Here is a 21512-nt window from a genome sequence, read left to right as displayed (position 1 = left end):
CTTGGAGTCTCTTAAGTCTTGATTTGCACCATTCAAGCCTGTCATATCATGTGGCCACACACGCACACAAGCCTGCCTGTGCTATTGGGATAGAGGTTTAGTTTGCAGGCCACAGCGTGTGTGTGTGAGGCTGTGTTTGTGCTGTGCTGGTAGGTCTGTCAGAAGCAGAGTGGGAGGCAGACTAACAGAGAAGCTTTCAGAGAGACATGTGTCCCAGAGATGGAGGGAGGGACGCAGAGATTGATGGGAAGGGAAAGTAAGAAGCAGGGCTGGGATGTGTGAGCTGTACACTGCCAAGCATTTCCCCCCACACTTAATTTCATAACCTAAATTATACTGGCAATATTCTAATAATAGATGCAACTGAAAGGTTCTTCATACATTTCATACATACTTCATACATACAAACATGAATTGAAAAGTCTAGTCAACACTTTAAGGCCAAATTTCTGATTGCTGCGCATTGCAAAGAGAATCCACTTACAGTCCAATATGAGGCAGTATAATACAAAAACACCACAGACTACAGCCTCCGAAATCGAAAGCTCACACTGTGTCAACAATAATGACAAATTATTCATTTCTCAAAGGTCGCATATGTTGCAGGACTGTTGTACTAGGTTGCATTGCAGTGACATTACAGAGGTTTTTATAATGTTTGTGTCACTCACTGTAAATGACAGTATAAGCAGCCAATCCTCTTCTTCATTCTTTAGGTCTTCATTTTTTTTAACTTAAATTATATGAATATCTCTAAATAAATGATGAATTGATGTTTAAATGCTCTGAAGTGCATTGATTTCCTTCCTTTTACCATTGTTGTGCCCATCCCTTAACCTCTTTCTCACCCTCTCAAATATTTCTTCTCTTCATTTAAAGAAACATTTGCTCTTCCTCTTTCTGTTCTTCCAATATCTCTGTGTATAGAATGTAAACCCCACAGTGGCCCATGATTGGGTATCAGGTCTCCAGAGGCTGATACTGAAGAAGGAGGAGGAAATCAGGGCAGCTGACCGGTGCAGGATCCAACTCCAGTTGCCTGGCAAACAAGACAAGTTTGTGTTTTACACACACATATACACATCTCTTGTGCTTAAATTGGTCCTTCATACAGACACATACAACATTTTAATAATCTCCAGTGTCAGACCTTGCCCCCCACCCATGTCTTGTTTATCCTGGGTTTGTCTTTATCCCTTTTTACCCTGCTTTCTCCGTCTGTCCTCTCAGCCACTCTGTATGCCTGCAGCTTTAGGAGGGAGTATTAGAGCATATTTGGATAAACAAGTTTCTCCACCAGCTCTAATTTGAGGCATGAATCTCAGGGGAGGAAATGTGCATCAATGTTTGCAACCAAAGGCTACCCAGTGCTGCAGCTGCTGCCGAGCACAAATGCTCATGTCACACATTTACACACACTATTATAGTCCGCACGTGGTCCCCCAAGGGTGCACCTTGTTTAGGCTTTTTCCCATTTTTCTCTGGGACTATAGCTGTCTTTTGCTTCTCTCTCTCTCTCTCTCTTTCATTTCCTCACTCTATCCCTCATCCCTGCTGCACTTAGCTGGTGAGATTATCCACTGGTATGTTTGGAAACACAGCTGTGCCTCTCTCATTCCCCCCCTGATCCCTCAAACGCAAAACACACAAACCAACACTTCTGCCAGCCACTGACAGGGGTGATACATTTCTGACAGGACACACACACACACACACACACACACAATGACTATGAGTTGCTGGTAGACCCGATAATTGACATTGACTTCTATTGCTTTTCTGTCACTGTTTGTCTAGTCAGTCAGCAATAGGCAAATAATTAAATAGGCAAACGGATATACCCCCTCGGCTGGGATTGAATCCAGACATCCTGATAGGGTATTTTACTGTAAAAGATGCTAAGCAGTGGACTGGTGTAAATGCAAGAGTATTTAAACATAACATTAAAACGACTTCTTACAGAAATGAAAAAGCAAATTCAGGCCCTATGGTTGACACATCTTGCAGTAAGTCTATGAAGATTCTCAGTCATCCAGGTCATAGTTATCCAACGAAGGTTAAAATCAAGGGCAACTGGACTTGGTTGAAGATACTGGAAGACGTTTCGTCCCTCATCCAAAGGACTTCTTCAGTTCTGACTGACTGGCAGGGAAACTCAGCTATTTAACCTCAGTGGGGTCGTTATCCCGGGTCATCGATACCGCTGGTTCGTTAGTGTTCCTTGTTGCTGTGACGACAGTCGTTACAGTCGTTAAGACTACCTGTGGCCAAGACTGAACGACCATCGTTGGTATCTTCACCTGAGGTCAATAGGTTTGTTGAGTTTCCTGGGAAGTGATGAAAGGACAGCATTGTAAGTGGGGGATAAGTGGTGGCGTAGACCCCCTCCCCTGTTCAATGACGGCTTCTCAACCCTGGTGTAGATGGCTTCCTTGACACCTCTTTCAAACCATCCATCTTCTCTGTCTAAAATGTGCACCTGGTGGTCCTCAAACGAGTGTCCTCTGTCCTTCAGATGTAAGTAGACTGCAGAGTCTTGACCTGAGGAATTGGCCCTTCTGTGTCACAGCAGCGCCACAGCAACAAGGAACACTAACGAATGGGTTCACAAACACTTCCAACGATACTAAGTTCATTAACTGGTTCTGCAATATCAGAGTACTTTTTTAAATCTCAATGTGATGACTTTTATATAGAAGAAAATATTAACCTTCAACATTTATTAACTTCAAAATGCCTATTTTAATCTATAGTACCCTGGTGTGATATTGTATCCCCATACAAATAGTGTTGATAGTACAGAATTGTTTTGTTTGTAATGAACAGAAATTATAAAACAGCGTTGTCGTAAGTGCAGCAGCCTGCATTTGTGAATTCTGACCCACTGTCCAGTGTGTTGCTGTTATGCTGAGGTATCACATTAAGCTTTTAAAATGAAATAAAAACACAGATATGTAAAGTAAATTTAAGAGGACTGACAAAAAACAGAGATCATTAAGAAACGTTATCTCCTAAAATGCATTGATTACATGTTTGTGATAAAGGTTCAACTTTCTCATCAGTATTGTTTCTTGTCCTCTGTATTGCAGGTCGGGTAAAACCTCTTACTTCAGTGCAGTGTTCAATACTCTCAGCCCGGCCATCAAACAGTCATGGATCAGTAACTTGCAGATGGCTAAGCTGGCTCTAGGTACGGTACACTGCCTGGCTGTACATCTCCACTGTCGCAGCTGCACAGTTGTTTTTCCATTTTAACTGTGTATGCATGCATTTATACAGTAAGATGGTTTACTTTATTGACTTATTGATTTATCTATCTCTTCTATCCATTGTGTGAATTTTCAAAATACTACTTTAAAACATTATTGGCTAGTACAGTACTAGGTTAACTACATATTATGACCAAATCTAATGAGAAATATTGATGCTGTTTAATGTTAATTATAAGTAATATGATTATTTCAGTTTTAGATTATGATTTCTGGAGTCTTTCATTCTCAAGACCGATAACTTGTGGTTTACACTTACTGCATACATTACTGAATCAAGTGCTGTTTGTCTGTGTGTGTTTGTATTTTACATCAGAGGAAGACAACTTGCAGGGCTGGTTCTTTGCAGAGGATGATGGGAATCAGATCAAAAAGCAGAAACATCCTCTCCTGCTTCGACAGATGCCAGTGGTCATGTCAAAACTACAGGAGTTCAAGGTGAAAATTTCCTTTTCCAACATGTGACGTGGCTTGTTTATTTGATCAATTATCTTAAATCAACTGTCTGAGAGTCCCTGCATCCCTGTATGTCATTACAACACTTACTGTAGTTTACCAAATGTGGCCGGTTAGCTCAGTTGGTTAGAGCGTGGTGCTAATAACGCCGAGGTTGTGGGTTTGATCCCCGTATGGGCCACACTTTTAACGAGTACTCTGGCATGACAGTTTAAGTCAGGTGGTTGTATTAACTCCCACAGTGTAAAACGGAATTCAACATGTGACATGGCATGTTTATTCATATTTGTTTATGTGAGCATCAGACTGCAAGTCAGGGTGTAGCAGCAAGAGCAGAAAAATGTCACAATCTAACAATCTAATTTTTCAGGAGCCATATACAGTCTTCACTGTAGGGAAAAGGTTATCAGTATAAATGTTATCTTAAATCAACTGTCTGAGAGTCTCTGTGTCAGTTATTGTGTGTGTGTGTGTGTGTATGTGTGTGTGTGTGCATTGGTGGGGGTGTGTAACGCTGTCCTAAGTGTCACACTCTTGCCTCTATGTCATTACAATCGCTCACACATTAGCATGTGTGGCCGGTTAGCTCAGTTGTTTGGAGTGTTGCGCTAATAACGCCGACGTGGGTTTGATCCCCGTACGGGCCGCATAGTGTAAAAATGGCATTTAATGTGTGAAATGATATTAAATGATTTACTGCTAATGTGAAATGGAACGGTTATTGAACTTCCTTACTCTACTGACAAACCAAAGTATATCCCGCTGCAGCCATGCAGAGCCTCCAGACCACAACCATTAACATAATTTGTTAACAGGAAGGAAGTAAATCTGCAGATCATAGTACTTCTGCAAATAAACTGAAATTGTTATTAAAGGTAACAATTTTAGCAACTATTAGCAGAGAAATAAGGATAACCTAGTCCGTGCGTTTGAACCTCAACAACAGGCAGTATGACTTTCAGTACAAATAATGTGCTCCAATCAGTGAGTGAATGCAAACAGAAGCTTAGGAAAACAAAATAATTCCAATAAATAAATTTAAATATAGGTATTTTAGCTTCTAATAAGCAGAAATAATTAGAGCCCCAACGCTTTATCATTTTGCAGATATTATTGGCCGATATAAGCTACTCGAAGATGTATCTGCATCTGCATTTATAACAGCCAATATATCTGTAGTTACAGTCAGTGTGTCAGAAATGATTAAATCAGAGAGGACTTATTTGCGTATGTAGGAGAACCCTGTTTATCATTATTATGATAGCAATGACATAAGAGATGATATATGGTATTATTATTATTATTATTACATTTATCGTAGATCCCACTAATAGTAGTATTAAGCTGTTCAGAGTAAATTTGTAGTTGTTTTGAGGCATGTTGTTGTATTCTAGCTGGAAATGTGATTGTGATGTTCGCTGTTTTAATCTGACTCTATGAGATTTAACTATTAAATTAATTGCCAACTATTTTATAATTGATTAATCCGTTTAAGTCATTTCTTAAGACAAATTCTCTGATTCCAACTTCTGAAATGTAAATATTTACAGTAAACTGAATATCTTTGAGTGATAGATGAAACAAGACATTTGAGGACGTCATCTTGGACTTTGGGAAACACTGATCAACATTTTTCACCGTTTTCTGACATTCTATCTGCCCAACTACTAATTGATCAATCAAGAATGAAAAAGAATCAGTAGTTCCAGCCCCTCGCAGCCACTTATTAACACTAAGTGGACACTAAAAACACCCTTGTATGTACTCTGTGAATTCCTGCATAGTGATTGGTGATGCAAGTACTTTATCTTTCTTTGCCTTCTATTTTTTTCTTGTTCTGTGGCAGGTGGAATGTGCTGTTCATAATCCAGAGCCCCACATCAACACAGAGAGCACAGCAGACACTCCCGTTGTGGGCCATGGCTGTGTCTGGGTGAGACTCCTTAATCACATCGTACAGAAAAGAACCAGTGTGGTAGCTTACATTTCAACATTAGCACAAAATATGAGTTTATTCCGAGATTTATACCCACAATAACGTGGGCCTCGTCCACCAGGAGCGACAACTATATTGTAATTCTGTAGGAACACGTTAATGGGCCTCAACTCTGATATTTGAGTCTTTGGCTAGAGGATTCAGTTAAGTGAGTGGAGTGGCTTTAGTAAGTGTTTATTGGCAAGTGGTCTTGCAGTCCTCTTATTTTCAGCAGCTAAAACTATTTAAGCTTAACCACTTTTCTGTCTGTGAGACTGACTCTTAGTTTTGGCACAGAGCTGATTTTCACACTAATGTGTTAGAGGAGCAGATTTTGCTGTTTATTTATTAAAATGTCTCCTTGAGGGTTTGAAAATTATCACTTCAGTACATAGGTTTTTTCTCAAAACAAACAATGACTGTCATAACCATAGCAATCACTGCTAATGCAGTGTTTTTGACCATCAGGGAAAACCTCGGGTCTGTTAAAGATATAAACATCACTCTAGCTGGTTATTTTCATGGAGAGGTAATATATACACTTTAATATGAAAACGTTTAAGTTGTTCGGTGTTCGTTGTTTTGAACATAATTTAATGTTTTAGGAGAGAGGCGTTGGTCTCACAAGATTTTGCCTCTATTGGCCTATATAGAATGAATTTGATGTGTACATATATAATTAAACTTCTCACTGTTAAGGGACTTTGTTGTTTTGCTGTTTCTTTTTCTTATTGTTTGTTGTTTGTTGTTTTCTTGGCTGGGTATCTTAGAGAGATGTACAGTCTAAACCTGACTAAATCATTTATATTTTTTGATAATAATACATCTACATAAGATATATATAATTAAAGTATCTTCATCTTTCTTCAGGTTGCAAGTTGCACCAACCAGATGGGCCAGATATCGATAGTGGCCATGCAGAACTCCAGCCCTAAGGTGACTGAGTGTTTCAATGTAGAGTCTCGGATCCTCTGCATGGCCTACGTCCCCACAGAGCAGCCTCAGGAGAATGCCGAGAAGGTCCCCGAAGACAACCACGTCCCCACAGCGAAGGCCAGTGATACCCCCAGTGTCTGTCTGGGCATGGAGGAGGGCAGGTAAAGCACACAGTGTACTCAGGGGTCTGCAGGTCTTTAATATCTTAAAATGTCTACAAGTTACAATAAATGTTCTTTAACATTAAACATTTAAAGGCAGCTGCATGCAAATGTTTTTTAATGGGAGACAGTCTTTTAATTATATATTTACATTTACATTTACTCATTTGGCAGACGCTTTTTATCCAAAGTGACTTACATTTTAGGAACAACATAGGAGCATCAGTAAAGCAACAAAGAGAGATCCAACATATTGGCCAATATGTTCTAATTTTATCTCTTGTCCTGTTTAGCATCATTGTGTATAAGAGCAGCCAGCGGTCCAAGAAAGTACGTCTGCAGCATTTCTTCACCCCAGACAAGTCGACCGTCACCAGCCTGGTCTATAAGAAACACTGTCTGTACGCCGGCCTGGTCAGCGGCTCAGTGGCTGTCTACTCCAGATCACAAGGTGCGTGTTTCAGGGAGGGGAGGGTCTTGTGAATTTGTGTATCTCTACTGTTATATTCTCAGAATTCTGCTTTTGTAATGTTTGTTGATACTCTTAAATAGCTATAATTAGGGCAATTATGAGGGTAAATCATCTTATTGTGTGAAACAGAAATGCATTCATTGAGTTAATTAGATTTGGTTTTTAAAGTTGTGTAGGCTGACAGTGTTTACTTTAGTCTGCACTCGCCCTGAATTTTGTAACCTCAACCACAATTGGCCATGTTTATAAATAAGAGCACTGTTTCTGACTCTTTGTTGGACTTTGCTGTTAGATTTACCAACTTTTAACACCAAAAGCAACTTGCATCATATCTGATGATTTTTTCTTATTATAGTCAGAAAATGTTTGGTGCTAAATTGACACAGCTGAACATTTGGCAACACTGAATGAAAGGGGTTATTCTGGGTAGAACACACAGAGTTGTTATGTGGTCCATCGCTTCAACTACTATTTTCTCCCTCTTGAGTCAGTGTTAGTGTGTAAAGCTGACTGTGTAGCTCGGGGTCAGGGGTCTCCCTCCGTGTTGAGGTTCTGTTTCCGTTTGCTCGGTTGTCTGGGAGAAGCCAATCTGTTAGCGGTGACCTATTTCATGTCTTCCCTCCCAGACGAGCACAGACACAGAGGGAAGGATCTGGGCTACACTCTTCTCACAGTCTTTCACATTCGGTGTTGTGTTCCATCTCTTTTTGGATTTCATAGCGGTGCAAATAGAGGGTCTCCGAGCTTTCTCCTCACTCTGTATTTTTCTCTGTCTTTATCTGCTTTTTCTCTGTGTCACATAATGTGGGTAAAGATAAGTACATAATCAGAACATGAAAAAACAGAATTCTTGTAATTCTTGGCTGTCAAATTTAAGCATTAGTATCACTATCCTGTGAAGCCACTATTGCTACAGGCATATTTTAGTAACCTCAGTCACACATATTCATTCCTCCCCATGCCCTCATATGCGTCAAATTAGATTTCCAACATGTCCATGGAAAACTTTTAAGTGTCCCTGCTCCGTTTTTGTTGTTCTGTTAAGTTGGTCTTGGTGTAGACAGAAACACAGGAGGAAAACTGTTGTCACTTGTTCCACAGTTAAGCTGCAGTTTGCCTGGAAGAAACATGCTGTATGTATGTAACCATTCAGGAATGGGCTGCTCATTACTCCTTGTTTTGATGCACATGTCACCTCTTCTTTCCCCCCTTCATTTTCTACACACCAATTATCAGACACTGGCACATATAACTGAATGTTCTAACTGTTTCAGTAGCTTCTTTTCATCGTTCATAACAACTGAACTGTGTGTCAAATGAATTCCCGGAAGGAAGCCCTCGTCCTAGATCCTTTCCGACCTGTATGATTTCTTCTCATCAACAGCTCTGTCACTGTCACTGGAACATGACACCTAATGCTAAAATGATGACTCATCCTGCATAGTTTGGTTGGGAAGGTGATCCCTGTATCCCTGTTGAAATGCTGCTCAAGTACTTTGTTACAGTGAAAGGCTCTGCCTGAACTCCATTAGCATTTAAAGTAGAAACACAGTTTACATTGCAGAGGAGAAGAAAGCAGAGACTAGGAGAAATGATCATCTTAAATTCTTTGATGTTAAACTCAGCTGATCAAAGGGAACCTTCACAGTTAATGGTGACAAGATATCGAAAATAACTTTGTCTGTAAAACCATCAGAGCTCAGTTGCTCTGCATGGAAACGCTATCCTGCTGTAGATGCAGCGTGTCTGAAGCTTAACAGTCAGCCTCATTCTGCCATGCTTGCTATTTCCTTTGTGACTGACTGCGTGAGAGATGGAGAAAGAGGGAGGCAGTGATTCGGCAAAGGTCACACGTCATAGCCAGACAGTTAGGAACATAAACTCCATTCTCCTCTGTACTGCCATCCTGCATCATCTACTTTTCCTATACAGAGTAGACTGTTTGTTGCAGCTTTGTCAAAATAAGAAAACTGCTTGGCTTGTTTACTGTTGTTTACTGCTTTGTGTGCTACTGTTTGTGCACATACATTGTGATGAGAAGTTTGTAGCAGCTAACACTGACATTGAGGAATGCTACAGTTTAAGAAGTGGGAGATGTGGGCAGAGTTACATAAGACAGCAAGTTGGCACTCCTGTGCTTTTTTTTCTTTTTCTCCACTGCTCCTTACCTTTTTAGTTTTTTCCTTTTTTCCCTCATGTGCATTCACCTACACAGTACGGTTATTACAATAATATACACAGGGCATTGCTGGAATGCTAATCCCACCTAGCCCCTTTAGTGGGAGATTACCCTCACTTCCTCAGTCATTACTGTACACCTGAAAGAACATATCTCCCTGCATGGCACCTCTGCCTTCAATAGCCGCCTTTGTGCCTTCTCCTAACATTCACTTCCTTTCCTAGATTAACTCAAGGAATGTGGTATCTGGAGGAAATTAAGTTTGCATTGAACACAGGGCCGTTCTATTAGTAGAGAAGGCTGTTTTTTCTCACATGCACATTTACATTTTTTGTGTGTAAAATGTATCAAATATAGGACTTAGAAACCTACAGTTTATGACGACATTGACTGAAGCCTAAACCAGTGAACATAATTGTTGCAGAAATGTAATGTGTTGATATTTCTAAACACACTGCATGGGGTGTTTCATTGCAGTAGAGCTGGCACTGTAGGTGCCCAGGCACATGTAGAACAGAGTGTGTAGGAGGTGTGTGTGGGATAGAGCTCAGCTCTGACTAATGCCTTGCAGCCCATCTATATTCATAGTGAAGGCTGTGAAAACCATCAATGGCCACTCCATCAGCATTAGCAGACTTATAAATGCAGATGACCTTTTATATACAACAGTTATGAGTGAAACAGTTATGAGTGACTGTTACCGTGTATTCTATATAAACTTTCACTATTACATGAAAAATGTCTACAGGTTTACTTTACAAAAGAGAAAAATACCAATAGAATATATTTACTACTACTATTTGGTTTGCTGTAGCGTATGTTTCATCAGAATGCAACCGTATTAGATTACAGATCCTTCCTGTATTCTGTGTTTGCATATTAACTGCATTTTGTTCATAGGGTATTTTATGAAGTGCACATTTTTTATTGATTTGAGTACTGAGGAGCCAATATTGTGTTTGTTATTACAGATGGTTCTTGGAGCTGTGAAAAGCCCAAGGTGCTGAAGCTGGGAGTCCTGCCAGTCAAGGCCATGCTGGCTGTGGAGGAGCACCTCTGGGCATCATCAGGTGGACAGGTCTTCATCATCAGCTCCCACACACACTGTGTAGAGGTACGCAACCTTTCTATGATACTGTTGGGCTATTATTGCATACCATGTGTCTACATCATAAACAGAGCAGTGTACCATTGTGTGTGTGTGGCATAAACAACCCTTCGCACATCTCTTCGTATCTGTGGCAAAGTTAATCATCCTCCAATGTGTATATATATATGTCTGTCAAGTCTGTGGGGAAATCTGTGTTTCTCTAAAGAGTGGGTCAATCTAGGAAAAGGCGCTTTTTTTATTTAGTTCAAGGGTAAATTGAAGGAGAATTGCTTTCAAGTTGTGTTCTGGGATGTGAGTTAATTACTTTTTAAAGTGATGACAAAAAATGGGAAGTGAGAAAACACCACAAAGGAACCAGGAGAGAAAAGAGTCCAGTCTGTATAGGAAAGTTATGAACAGAGATGAATTTTGAGTGCAGATATAGTTGGAGATTTCCCAAGAAGCCCTTAGTGTAAACTGTGGTCACTAAAAGTATAAAGAACCCGGAGTAGATGAAAGTTTCTTCTTTCCATATCCGGGAATGTGAATGGTATTCCCGGTATGCATGTTTGGACTTCGTTTAGGGACTGAAAGCACCTGCCATGGGTCCAAGAATAGTAACGTTCCTCTGACATGCACTCACTCATAATCTGTTTAGCCTCATTAAGCTCATTATGTCGGACCACCTGCCTGTCTCGCTCTCTTTTCCTGACTGAGGACTTACAGTTAGTCCAGAGTGTTTACTGTAAGTGAGGTGGATACAAAGCAATTGTATATTTAAATAAGTGTGTAATAGACTTAATCAAATCTAGATAAAATTAAAATTACAATAGTTATAATGTGTGAAAAAACAAAACTGCAGGACTTTACATTTACATTTCATGCTCCTCCAACACCACATTTTAATAGAACCCTGTACTGACACACTTGTGAAGGGACTCTCCTTAGCCAAATATAAATCCACCTACATGTAAAGCAATGTGGTAAGATTATATAACCAGTGAATTACACTACTATTTAAAACTATTTGTGTCTAATGAAAGAAAGGAAAATCAGGAGTTGAAGAAAAAAATTAATAAAGTTTAACTGATTTTAATATTTATTTACAAGTCTTAAATATTGATATACACTGCCTTGTGTGAGCTTCCTGTTTTGACTACACCTGACAGTCTCATTATATTCTGAAAAATTGACATCACCCCTGAATAAACATCTTTGGTGCATTTGGCCAAAAAGAAATACACTGTCTCATATTCTATGTCATCTATTGTAGAAATGTGATTCCATTTTGATGGTATAGCATAATCACAGGGTCCCAGACACGACAACCACCGGTGATGCATGAGCTGCTGTAGTCTAAGCAGAATGAGACAGACTTTCTGTGGGTTGATTGGTCTCATAAGCTTTTCAAATAGTTTTTCTCTAGTTTGCAGGCGCACACAGCCAAACACAAGACAATTTAAAATTCATCCTGTAGCCACTGTCATGTTTAGCCTGGGTTTAAAATGACACCAACAACAGTGATGAGTGCTGTTTGTGCAAAAGCCTGTTGCAAGCGAGTCAGTGCTCAGATATTGCATTTTAATGCAGCATACCAAACTCATAGATACCCTGACTGAAATGTTAATGTAGCTGCTTATGGCAAAGTTTCTATTGGTCATAGGTTTTCTTATGTAAAATGTAGTAAATGTATATGTATATGAACTTAAAATGAATCTGGTTTGTTTTACCTTACAGTCCAACTGAAATTAAACTGCGTGTTCTTTGTGTTACAGCGTACATATTTGCTCTCTAATGCCATACCATGTCACCTTCTTCTGTCTCCCCCGTCCAGAGGCAGCTGGAGGCCCACCAGGAAGAGGGGATGGTGGTGTCCCACATGGTGGTGGCTGGAGTGGGCATCTGGATCGCCTTCAGCTCAGGTTCCACTCTGCGCCTTTTCCACACGGAGACTCTGGAACACCTGCAGGACATTAACATTGCCACACCTGTCTACAATACACTACCTGGTAAGTGAATGTTAAAGAAGAAGACATATTCTGGATATTTATTCTGTTTCTAAATATCACAAAAACTGTGAATAACCTTAAGTTTAGGGATTTATTATTTGGAGAAAAAGTCACTTGTCCACAGAAACTAATAAGAAAATATACTGGACTGTAGTTTTCAGAGGTTTTTGTCCTTGGCCTGTGTACATCCTTGTGGTTTAAGATTCACTCATGGTGATTCTGTGGTTTTGCCACCTTCACCACTTCAACAACCACCGCCTCTCTCAGTTCTCTTTGCCTGGGCCTTGAGTGTCAGTAATGTGATCTGGAGTCTGAAACCTTTTAGAGCGCGTCAAACTGTCTGATGAAGAACAGCAAAGCATATTTGTTCTTTCTTTTGATATCTTATCTTGTCATAATCTATTCAATATATACTTGTATTTGTGGACTGTGATGCAGGTCCCATGACTTCATGTTTTCAAAGTGCTGTCTTATTTGGTGCCTGTATGTAATTAGCTGACATCAGTGTGTACTGTAGGTGCTCATCCAGACAGCTTTTGTTTGCAGGTTTGTCATGCTCATCCTCTTTCAAAGGGTCTGTAAGTCTAAACAGGTAATGAAGAACCTCTCATTTTTATCTCTGTTCATAGTGTTGCATAAAGAATAAAGAATTTTGTGGAAGGTGCTCAGATTTGTACACTTGTACAACGAATAATGAGACACCCTTTTGATAACTGACCAAACATTGACAACATGAATTGTGACAATACATAGTGCATATATGCAGCTGAGCCACTAGCTGAGCTAGAGGAGTTCAGCATGAAATAACATTTCTCAGCTTTCTTGATGCCTGAATTTATTTACAATAAAAAAAAAAACTTAAAAATTAGGTATGATGCAAATTAGCGACAACAGGCATTAACGAGAAACCAGTGCTTGCAAAAGGTTCCCTGGTACGTAATGAATATGCGCAAACAGGCATTGGGGGAATACATACGCTATCTCAGCCGCAGTCTGAAAGGAAGAGGTGTGATGCAAATTTGCGACAGTCGGCATTAAGGGATTATGGGTAGTGTTGTAGTACTCGAAACCGGTCTTGGTCTTGATCTGTCTTAAGACCACTTTTTGATGGTCTTGGTCTCGTCTCGGACTTAACCGCATTTGATTTTGGTCTTGTCTCAGTCTAAGACATAGAGGACTCAGGATTGTATTTCAAGACAAGTCAAGACCATAACGTACCATAATGTTTTTGCATTGTCTGATTTGTTAACATCCAAACTTTGTTGGATGTGAAACGTATTGCTTCAAATGCAACCAATAATCCTTCTTAAAATGTGTTACTATTAACGACTGTCACCCCTCTCTGCGATGCTTACGTTGATTTCAGCTCCTAGTGTTTGTATGTGGGTGTTTTAATGGGAATGTGGATCTTTCAGATCAATTTGAGAAGTACCTATGATCTTGTTTCACGTTTTATTGTGTGTCATGTAATGTGGTGAACTGGTCTTGGTCTCAACTTGGTCTCAGCCCCTAAAAGTCTTGGTCTTGTCTCGGTCTCGATAAACTCTGATCTTGGTCTTGACTTGGTCTCAGTTTGAGCAGTCTTGATTACAACACTAATTAAGGGTACCAAAGATCAAGATCTCGTTTTGGAACTAGCAATTATATGAATGCATTTGTCACTTAGAAATTAGAAATAAATAACACTTTCTCCACTAAAAATAACCTTGATTGATCAGAACGTGATGCCGTCACAAAATTAGAGACCTGCGCAAAAGACCTGCGCTAATAAAACCAAAGATGTCTGCATTGCTAGATACTAGAAAGAGTAAGTGAGAAAATATGTATTTGTAATTTCGGTTAACTGAACATTAAATGCGTTTAAAACAAAACAGATTAAACATAAACAACAACATAAGAGCATCTGAAGGTTGATTATAGCGTGACGAGTGAGTGCAGTGATTCTGATGACAACAGTAGTTTGTCCCTGCTTTGATTCACTCTCCGTCACTCCTCCGTAATGACTCACCTTTGATCTCTGATTGTGTAAGGCACTGCAGATGTAAAACCTCTCATTAATAGCTTGTCATATCTGCAGAACAGTGTCAGAGGCAAAACAAATGAGCTATATCTCACAGACCATTTGATTAGTTTTGACATTAGACCATTTGATTAGTTTTGACATTAGTTTTTGTTACTATGGAAATTGTTGTCATCATAATAGATGATATTATATATAGTCTTACTTGGTTGTGAAACAGCTTCCGGCCATCTGTGTTTAAGCTAAACATTGTCACCAAGGATGGTGAGGTCAAATCAAATAACTGTCAGTTTGACAGTTATCCCAGGCTGAAGTCATCAGAGCAGCCTGCTGCTTTGGAGCTTGTAATCTGCTGCATTACATCAGCTTGAGCCCAAAACACACTGCCTAAAAGGATGATTGCAGCTGTTTTTATTTTGTTTGTTTCTTTGTGAGTGGAGATTGCTTCTGTTGGTATGAAGTCTGGATTTGTGCAGTCCAATCGCTGCTGCTTTCAATCTCCTCTTACTTCATGCCGAGTAATGCAGACAGCTGTGGTTTGGCATGCATTTCCTGAGGCATTCTTTGTAATGTTGTTTTATATAAATGTTAGTTAGTTAGTTCATGTTAGTTGACCCTTTGACTTTCTCTTGATGCTGGGTTGTACAATGGTTTGATACTTACATGAGGTTTTGATCTGAGTTTTGTTTTTTTGATTGGCAGCTGTGGTTTAATCTGTATGTGTGCTGTGGTCTGCAGTTAATGACTAGCCTGCAGTTGTTCTGCGCTATCTCATCTTCAGCATCATTAGCCTAGCTCGACCTAGACTGTGTGCGCATTTAGTCTTCAGAGGGACTTCTCTATTAAAGCTATTGCTAAAGGTAGCATTAACATTCATAAAGGCATCAGATGGCTTTAGCTATGAAATGGCAAAAGAGAATGTGTGGCATTTCTTGGCAACTCTTTTTATCAGACACTTCATGCAGCGTTTATTAATCAGCAGACTGTCGAGCCTCATGTACTTAGTTTTTGAGAGATGGTCTTGAGTGTCGCAGCTGTTGGAGCAGCTCTGAAGACAGAATACAGTGCTGTGAAGAGTTAGAAACAAAGAACCATCCAGCTTTTCGTATCCATGGCTACACATTTACTGTGTGACGCAGTGATTAACAGTATTCCTGCAGCCTCGTGCATCTGACTGCAGAGAAAACAGATTTATGGACAGCACTGGCAACAGTAGAAACACTCGAACACAAGTTTTGCGTGTAAAAATGTTAAGAGGTCACCAGTGGAGTATCCACCCTCACTTGATGTTGTGGGAGAATCTCCTACCTAGTGTTTAGAGTTAAAAGTGGAAGGCCTCTTTGTCAGACAGATGTGAATGATAAAAGCAGCCCACTTTGGGACCCCACCGTTCATATTAGCTAATAGGATCCATGCAACCACAGAGGAAGCTGGTTCTGGGACAGACCACCACGCATGAAAGCTTTCATCCTCTGGGCCTTGTCATTAAGAGCTTATTTCCTCTGATAACAGTATTGGGTCCCTGGACTGTCAGTCAGCATGGAAATCAAACGTTTTTTTTGTATTTGCAGTTGCATGAAGTCCACCTGTCTGCCGCTCTTTCTGTGGTCTCATGTGATCTCTGCTTTTCAAGACCACAGCGCGTTGAACACTGCTGGCTGCTGCCGTGGAGCAGAATGAGACCAAAAAATGTGCTGTTTCTGCACAAACTCCAATGTAATTGCAACTGCCAGCCAAACTGTTTGGACAGGAGGGACTGCAGGCAATCGATGTTTAAAGAGGCAAAGGGTAATGGGTCTTTCATCTGCAATTCTTCATTCCGTTAATGTACATTTACTGAGAAACAAACTAAAAATAAGATCTGTCAAAGTGACTTTCTGATATTTAATCTGAATTACCCTATTCTTCGGGAAGTTCACATTATTATAAAAGGATATTACATTACATTATAGATCCTAATGCAATTTTATCAGGCTTATAATCAGAGACATGGGGCGTTGTCTTCAGTGTGAAAGCCTCTATAAATGGTGCTGTGTTGAAATGCAGGAGGTGCTCTAGGTGGGGTTATCCTTCTCGTGTTCATGCATGTTGGAGCAATTCTGCTAACTCCCTTAATTTCAGACAGGAGCTCCTTAGCCAAGTACTAAACAGACAGCTGTAACAGCAGTCTAATAGCATAACTTGTATTTATCAAAGAATCCTGTGTGAGTCATTTAGCGGGATTAGCAGATGATGATTAGTGAGAATTTGCCCATTGTGCAGTGTGTGTGTCTATATCCCTGTTGGACAGTGAATTTATTTTATTGAACCTCAGGTGAGTCCCACTGAATATCTCCTCCAAGTAGAAAGGACAAGCGAGTCCACATCAGGACAAGAATAAAAGCTGTAAAATAGTCATAAAATACTGACAGAAAAAGTGAGGCAAATGATTGTGTAAATAAAGTTAAAATTTAATAAATGAGAGAATATCTTAAAAAAAGTCTTAATAAGCACTTCAAAAAGCAGTAGTCTTCCATCAAAGCAGACTGTACAGTGTTGGTGTCTCAGAGGATGGTGGCTAGCCGCCTTTGTCTGCTGCTCTGTGACCTAAATAGGCAGCCACGCATGGCCTAATGAGAGACAAACATGGGGGGGGGGCAGTAAATAACACCTCCAGCTCTTCTTTGGTTGTACGCCACCATTGTTGCATACATCGCAACATGGACACTTATTTCTGAGTGAACATCCACATAGAGATCAGAGATACAACAGTCGAGCAGACAGGATAGGACTCGATAACATCCTGTAGCTTAAATGTGAAGTAGCTCTTCTCTTTGAAAACGTGGTAGATTGATAGATATTGAGTTATGATTCCTGATGATCAGCGAGCTATACAGTGTCTGATCATTGTATATTATCATATGTGTGACACTTTAATTGTGTGAAAAGAACTTTCTGGCTCACTTCCTGAAAGGTAATCGTATTTATCTTTCCCCCCTCTGATTAGCCAATGCTAACATGCTAAACCAAAATTGAAAATGTTAAACATTTAAGATGCAAAACATCAGCATTTTAGCATTTCTACTGTAAACAAGTTGCCATGCTAGTGTTAGAATTTGGCTCAAAGCACTGCGGGCCCTAAGTGCATCCTCACATACGTTCATAGAAATACTGCACTCTAAACTTTGCTGTCTCTATGATGATTGATCAAATTTTGATATCACTGAGTAAACAAATGTTAAATCTGCTAAGAGAAAATGTGTGCATGAGCTTAGGAGCACTTCCATTATCATTACAGTAGGTCTAATATAAAAAGATGGTATAGCTTCCTTCAAGACTAAAAGCACAAAATCTACTCACATTGTGCTGATCTGAGTTATTTCTGGACTGATTGAATGGCTGATATAGTGTATTATTGTAAAGTTTGGGATTTGCTCCTCCCTCCTTCTGTTGGTTGTCAGGACTAAGTACAGATCAAAGTGGTGCTCTGGTGTAGGATCAGGGCCAGAGCTGGGCTGTGTTGACGTTCACTGTAGGTTTATTTTAGTTCACCCTCTGGGTGGGGAACTCCAAATATTATGAAAGGAGGAAGTTGAGCAAGTTCCCTGACCAGCAGTCTGTGTGTTTCTGCTTGCTCTGGTCCCTCATTAGAAGCACATGTGGGCAGGACTCAGGGCCCAGTCTTCAACTGTACCTGACTGCCTATCTGGCATGATTCCTGGAAGTGTGGCAGTATGCTGTGTGTGCCCCATGCAAGGGGTCAGCTCTAGTGAGGGGGGTCAGGCAGAGAGACTGGCAGTAATTTTTCCTAAAGCCCAAGAGGATTACTTTCAGGGAGAAAATTCAAGTCAAGCTGTTACAGCAGTAATGACTCATGACAGTCTCGCCTCCCACATAGCAGGACTGAAAAGACTGTTTTTGCAAAACCCCAGATTCTTAGACATTTTTATCATTATTTTTTATGATTGTAATGACTAGATACCATTTGTTGCACTGCTTATTCCTGACAAACCTCCCATGAGGGGACGTCTGAGATGAGTGCCAGATTCCACATAATAAGTCACCGAACACAGCAAGCTGTCAACAAGCCTGACTTTATTGCTGTCCTTGCTGAAAGGTGCTGTTAACTTAACAATCACGGCTTTTACAATCCAAAGTGTCATCAGTGATTTTTCTGACCAGGAGGGAAGGGAAAAGGTCAGCTTGTCCTGTTGTAGCTGCTTCAGAGGCAGAGCTCCTTGCTTAATTACAGCATTACGCTTCACTCCTTCTGTTATATAACACTTTTGTGTTTGTTTGTTTGACTAAAAGCAGACTATAATGGGCCATTTTCTGTATTCAGACACTTGAAAAGAGCTGCTTTTACCCAGGCTCCTCTCTACGTTGCCCTGGAGACAAATAACAGTTGAACGTCGTTGCTGCAGAAATGCCCCTGCTCACTAAAAAGATACACCCCCCCCCCTCCTACGCACCACACTGCATTCAAGTGGCCCGTTTACCATGCACTTTTCCAGGATACACAAGTGTGCGTGAGTAGGTGCATCTGTGTGAGGTCTAACAGGTCACTGTAAATCCCTCAGGGATAGAATATTTTTGCCAAGAAACCTTCTTTAGCTGTGTCTTAATATTTCAGATTACATTTTTAACTAAACTAAATTACTTTTATGCGAGATAAAACCAATTTTTTTCCCCAAAGGGAACCAGAGAGTGTCTGTGAGCAGTCTGCTGGTCTGTCATGGTCTGCTGCTGGTAGGGACCAACCAGGGGGTGACTGTGGCCCTCTCTGTTCCCAGACTGCAAGGGATCCCCAAGGTCATAGGTAACTAAGGATTATTTTCACTATTAATTAATCTGTTTGATTAAGTGATAAATCATTTAGACAATGAAAAAGCTCTTCCTAATCTCCTAGAGACCAGGGTGAAAATGTCTGCTTGCTTTGTCTAACCAACAGCCCAAAGATATTAATTTTAATCCAACAATTTATCATTTTATTTTGGCTGCAACTAAGGGTTTATTTTTGATTAATTCTCTGATATAACATGAAGAAATTCCACTATCTGTGGCTGTTGCAGGACTGTCATAAGCAAGGTTAATCATTGTATTGATATTTTTCTCGTTCCTAAGAGGTAAAAATTAAGTGTGTAAAACGTCCTGGATGAATATTAAAGTTGCTGTCCCTGTTGTTCAGGTCGGGGTATGGTGTCCTTACATGCTCACAACGGACCAGTCAAGTTCCTCACCATGGCTGCTGCAGTGTGTAACCGGCCCTCTGGCTTGCCATCCTCCACCCCTCCCTCCTCAGTTCAGCCAACAGAGACAGACGATGGCGTGAACACCCAGCCCCCCGCAGAATCAATGACTTCCCCTCAGGGACGAGGTGTGTGGCTGGGAGAGGCTGGCTGTACCACCATGGCTCTCCAGGACTCCCTGTCCTCGTCCAGCGTCTCCCTAGCTCCATCCCAGGGCTCCTTGGAGCACGGGCCCGAGGACGGGGCCCTTTACGACGTGCTCCATGACCCGGCCCATCGCCAGAGGGGCCGCCGGCCCAGCAAGGTGGATGTCAGCTCTTTGCTGGTGGTGTCTGGGGGTTTGGGCCACCGCAGGGTCAACAAGAAGACCAAACAGTCTCGACATGAGGACACCACCTCTACCATCATGATCTGGCAGATCCCCTTACTCAGCATGTGACAGCAAAAGCCCCTTGGTAGGTTGGAACTTTTAATTTTATCAATAACCAGTAGAAAACGTATACTAAAAGTATCTTACCTACGTTCTCGTCTCTTTTCAGGTTAAAACAGAACTCTACTCTCACAAGGAGGTCTGTTGTTACGCTTCACACAACATTTGGGATCAGTCAAAACCACTAAATGCCTTATTGAAACCAGATGTACGTCAAGTATCATCCACAATACTCGGGTGATGTTTCTAATGATGTCTTCTACCATACAAAAACAAAGGATCCATGTAACCACTCAATCATGACGCTTGACGACACAAACAGCACCCTACAACCAGTCAAAGGATTTACTGTACTTGTTAGGGATATACATGTTTCACTGAATCACTGAAAGTTTTTTTTAATTTCACCCTCTGACACAGCTGGTTGTTGTTGTGTAACATGGCTAATACATTACTCTCCAGTGTTTGTACCATACCGGTTGACTGTCTAGGACTGCAGTATTTAAATCAGTGTTGAAAGGAATGCGACTTCACAAATGACTTTGTCCTGCTTAAAGGCGCGTAAGGTAACGATAGGGCTTTGAATCTGTTACATAAAGTTTTATTAAGACTCGGATCATCTGTTAGAGGCCAGAGTTGTAAATAATAAGTATGGCAACTCAGGATTACATGCGTATGAGTTCAGATTGTGTTTATATGGAGTCAAATCATTTCACTATTGAACCAGCTTGTCTGGTGCTCCTACAGAGAATAGGGATTAAAAAGGTGAAATACTGATGACTGAATTATTTCGGGAAGGCTTAAGAGAATCTCTGGCTGGCCAGGTTTCTATTCATAAAGGGATGAAAGAGTTATTATAACCAGGAGAGATGTCTGTTCCCCTAATGCATCTTTATGTCTGACATAAGGATTAAAAAAAAAAAGAAGACAAAAAGCTTTATAATGTTGTCACAATTTGTCTGTACTTCTGTTTTGTGTATTAACAAATTCATAAAGCATATTATTGAGCAACCCTATGTGCTTCATTTTCAAAGCATGCTTGCAGTTCTGTGTTTTAGTGAGCATTTTTCATTGGATTATCCACATATTGTAACTTTATTATCCATCAGTAGTTTGATTAAATTGATTCTCTTCCTGGGAAGTGCAAATCAACTTTGTGGCAACTTTTCTGCAGTTTTGGCAACTTTACAGCTGAACGCCCCAAAAATGCAAAGGGGTTGACATTTTGGTGAAGCACCAGTGACAAAAGCTAATAGATTCAAGACATGAGGGAGGTAAGAGTGTCAC

At 40.4% G+C, this 21512-nt stretch overlaps 1 protein-coding gene across 2 annotated transcripts in view; it reads left to right on the top strand.

Moving 5' to 3' along the window:
- The window catches only part of arhgef10 (Rho guanine nucleotide exchange factor (GEF) 10), a 55217-nt gene extending 33840 nt beyond the window's left edge, over positions 1-21377 (top strand). For both annotated transcript variants that reach the window (XM_038729905.1, XM_038729903.1), the window contains 11 exons: positions 928-1055; positions 3090-3190; positions 3586-3707; positions 5572-5658; positions 6571-6797; positions 7091-7248; positions 10420-10562; positions 12373-12547; positions 19243-19365; positions 19735-20250; positions 20335-21377. In XM_038729905.1, coding sequence (XP_038585833.1) covers positions 928-1055; positions 3090-3190; positions 3586-3707; positions 5572-5658; positions 6571-6797; positions 7091-7248; positions 10420-10562; positions 12373-12547; positions 19243-19365; positions 19735-20234 — 1764 coding nt within the window. In that variant the 3' untranslated portion in view covers positions 20235-20250; positions 20335-21377. The remainder of the gene's footprint in view (positions 1-927; positions 1056-3089; positions 3191-3585; positions 3708-5571; positions 5659-6570; positions 6798-7090; positions 7249-10419; positions 10563-12372; positions 12548-19242; positions 19366-19734; positions 20251-20334) is intronic.
- The last annotated feature ends 135 nt before the right edge of the window (positions 21378-21512 follow it).

This window comes from Micropterus salmoides, unplaced genomic scaffold (genome assembly GCF_014851395.1).
Source record: "Micropterus salmoides isolate LMB-PRFRI ecotype aquatic unplaced genomic scaffold, ASM1485139v1 Ms_hic_scaffold_19, whole genome shotgun sequence".
Classification (NCBI taxonomy): domain Eukaryota; kingdom Metazoa; phylum Chordata; class Actinopteri; order Centrarchiformes; family Centrarchidae; genus Micropterus; species Micropterus salmoides.
The sequence above is the reverse complement of the archived record's forward strand: the minus strand, read 5'-3'. Positions and strand labels throughout refer to the sequence as shown.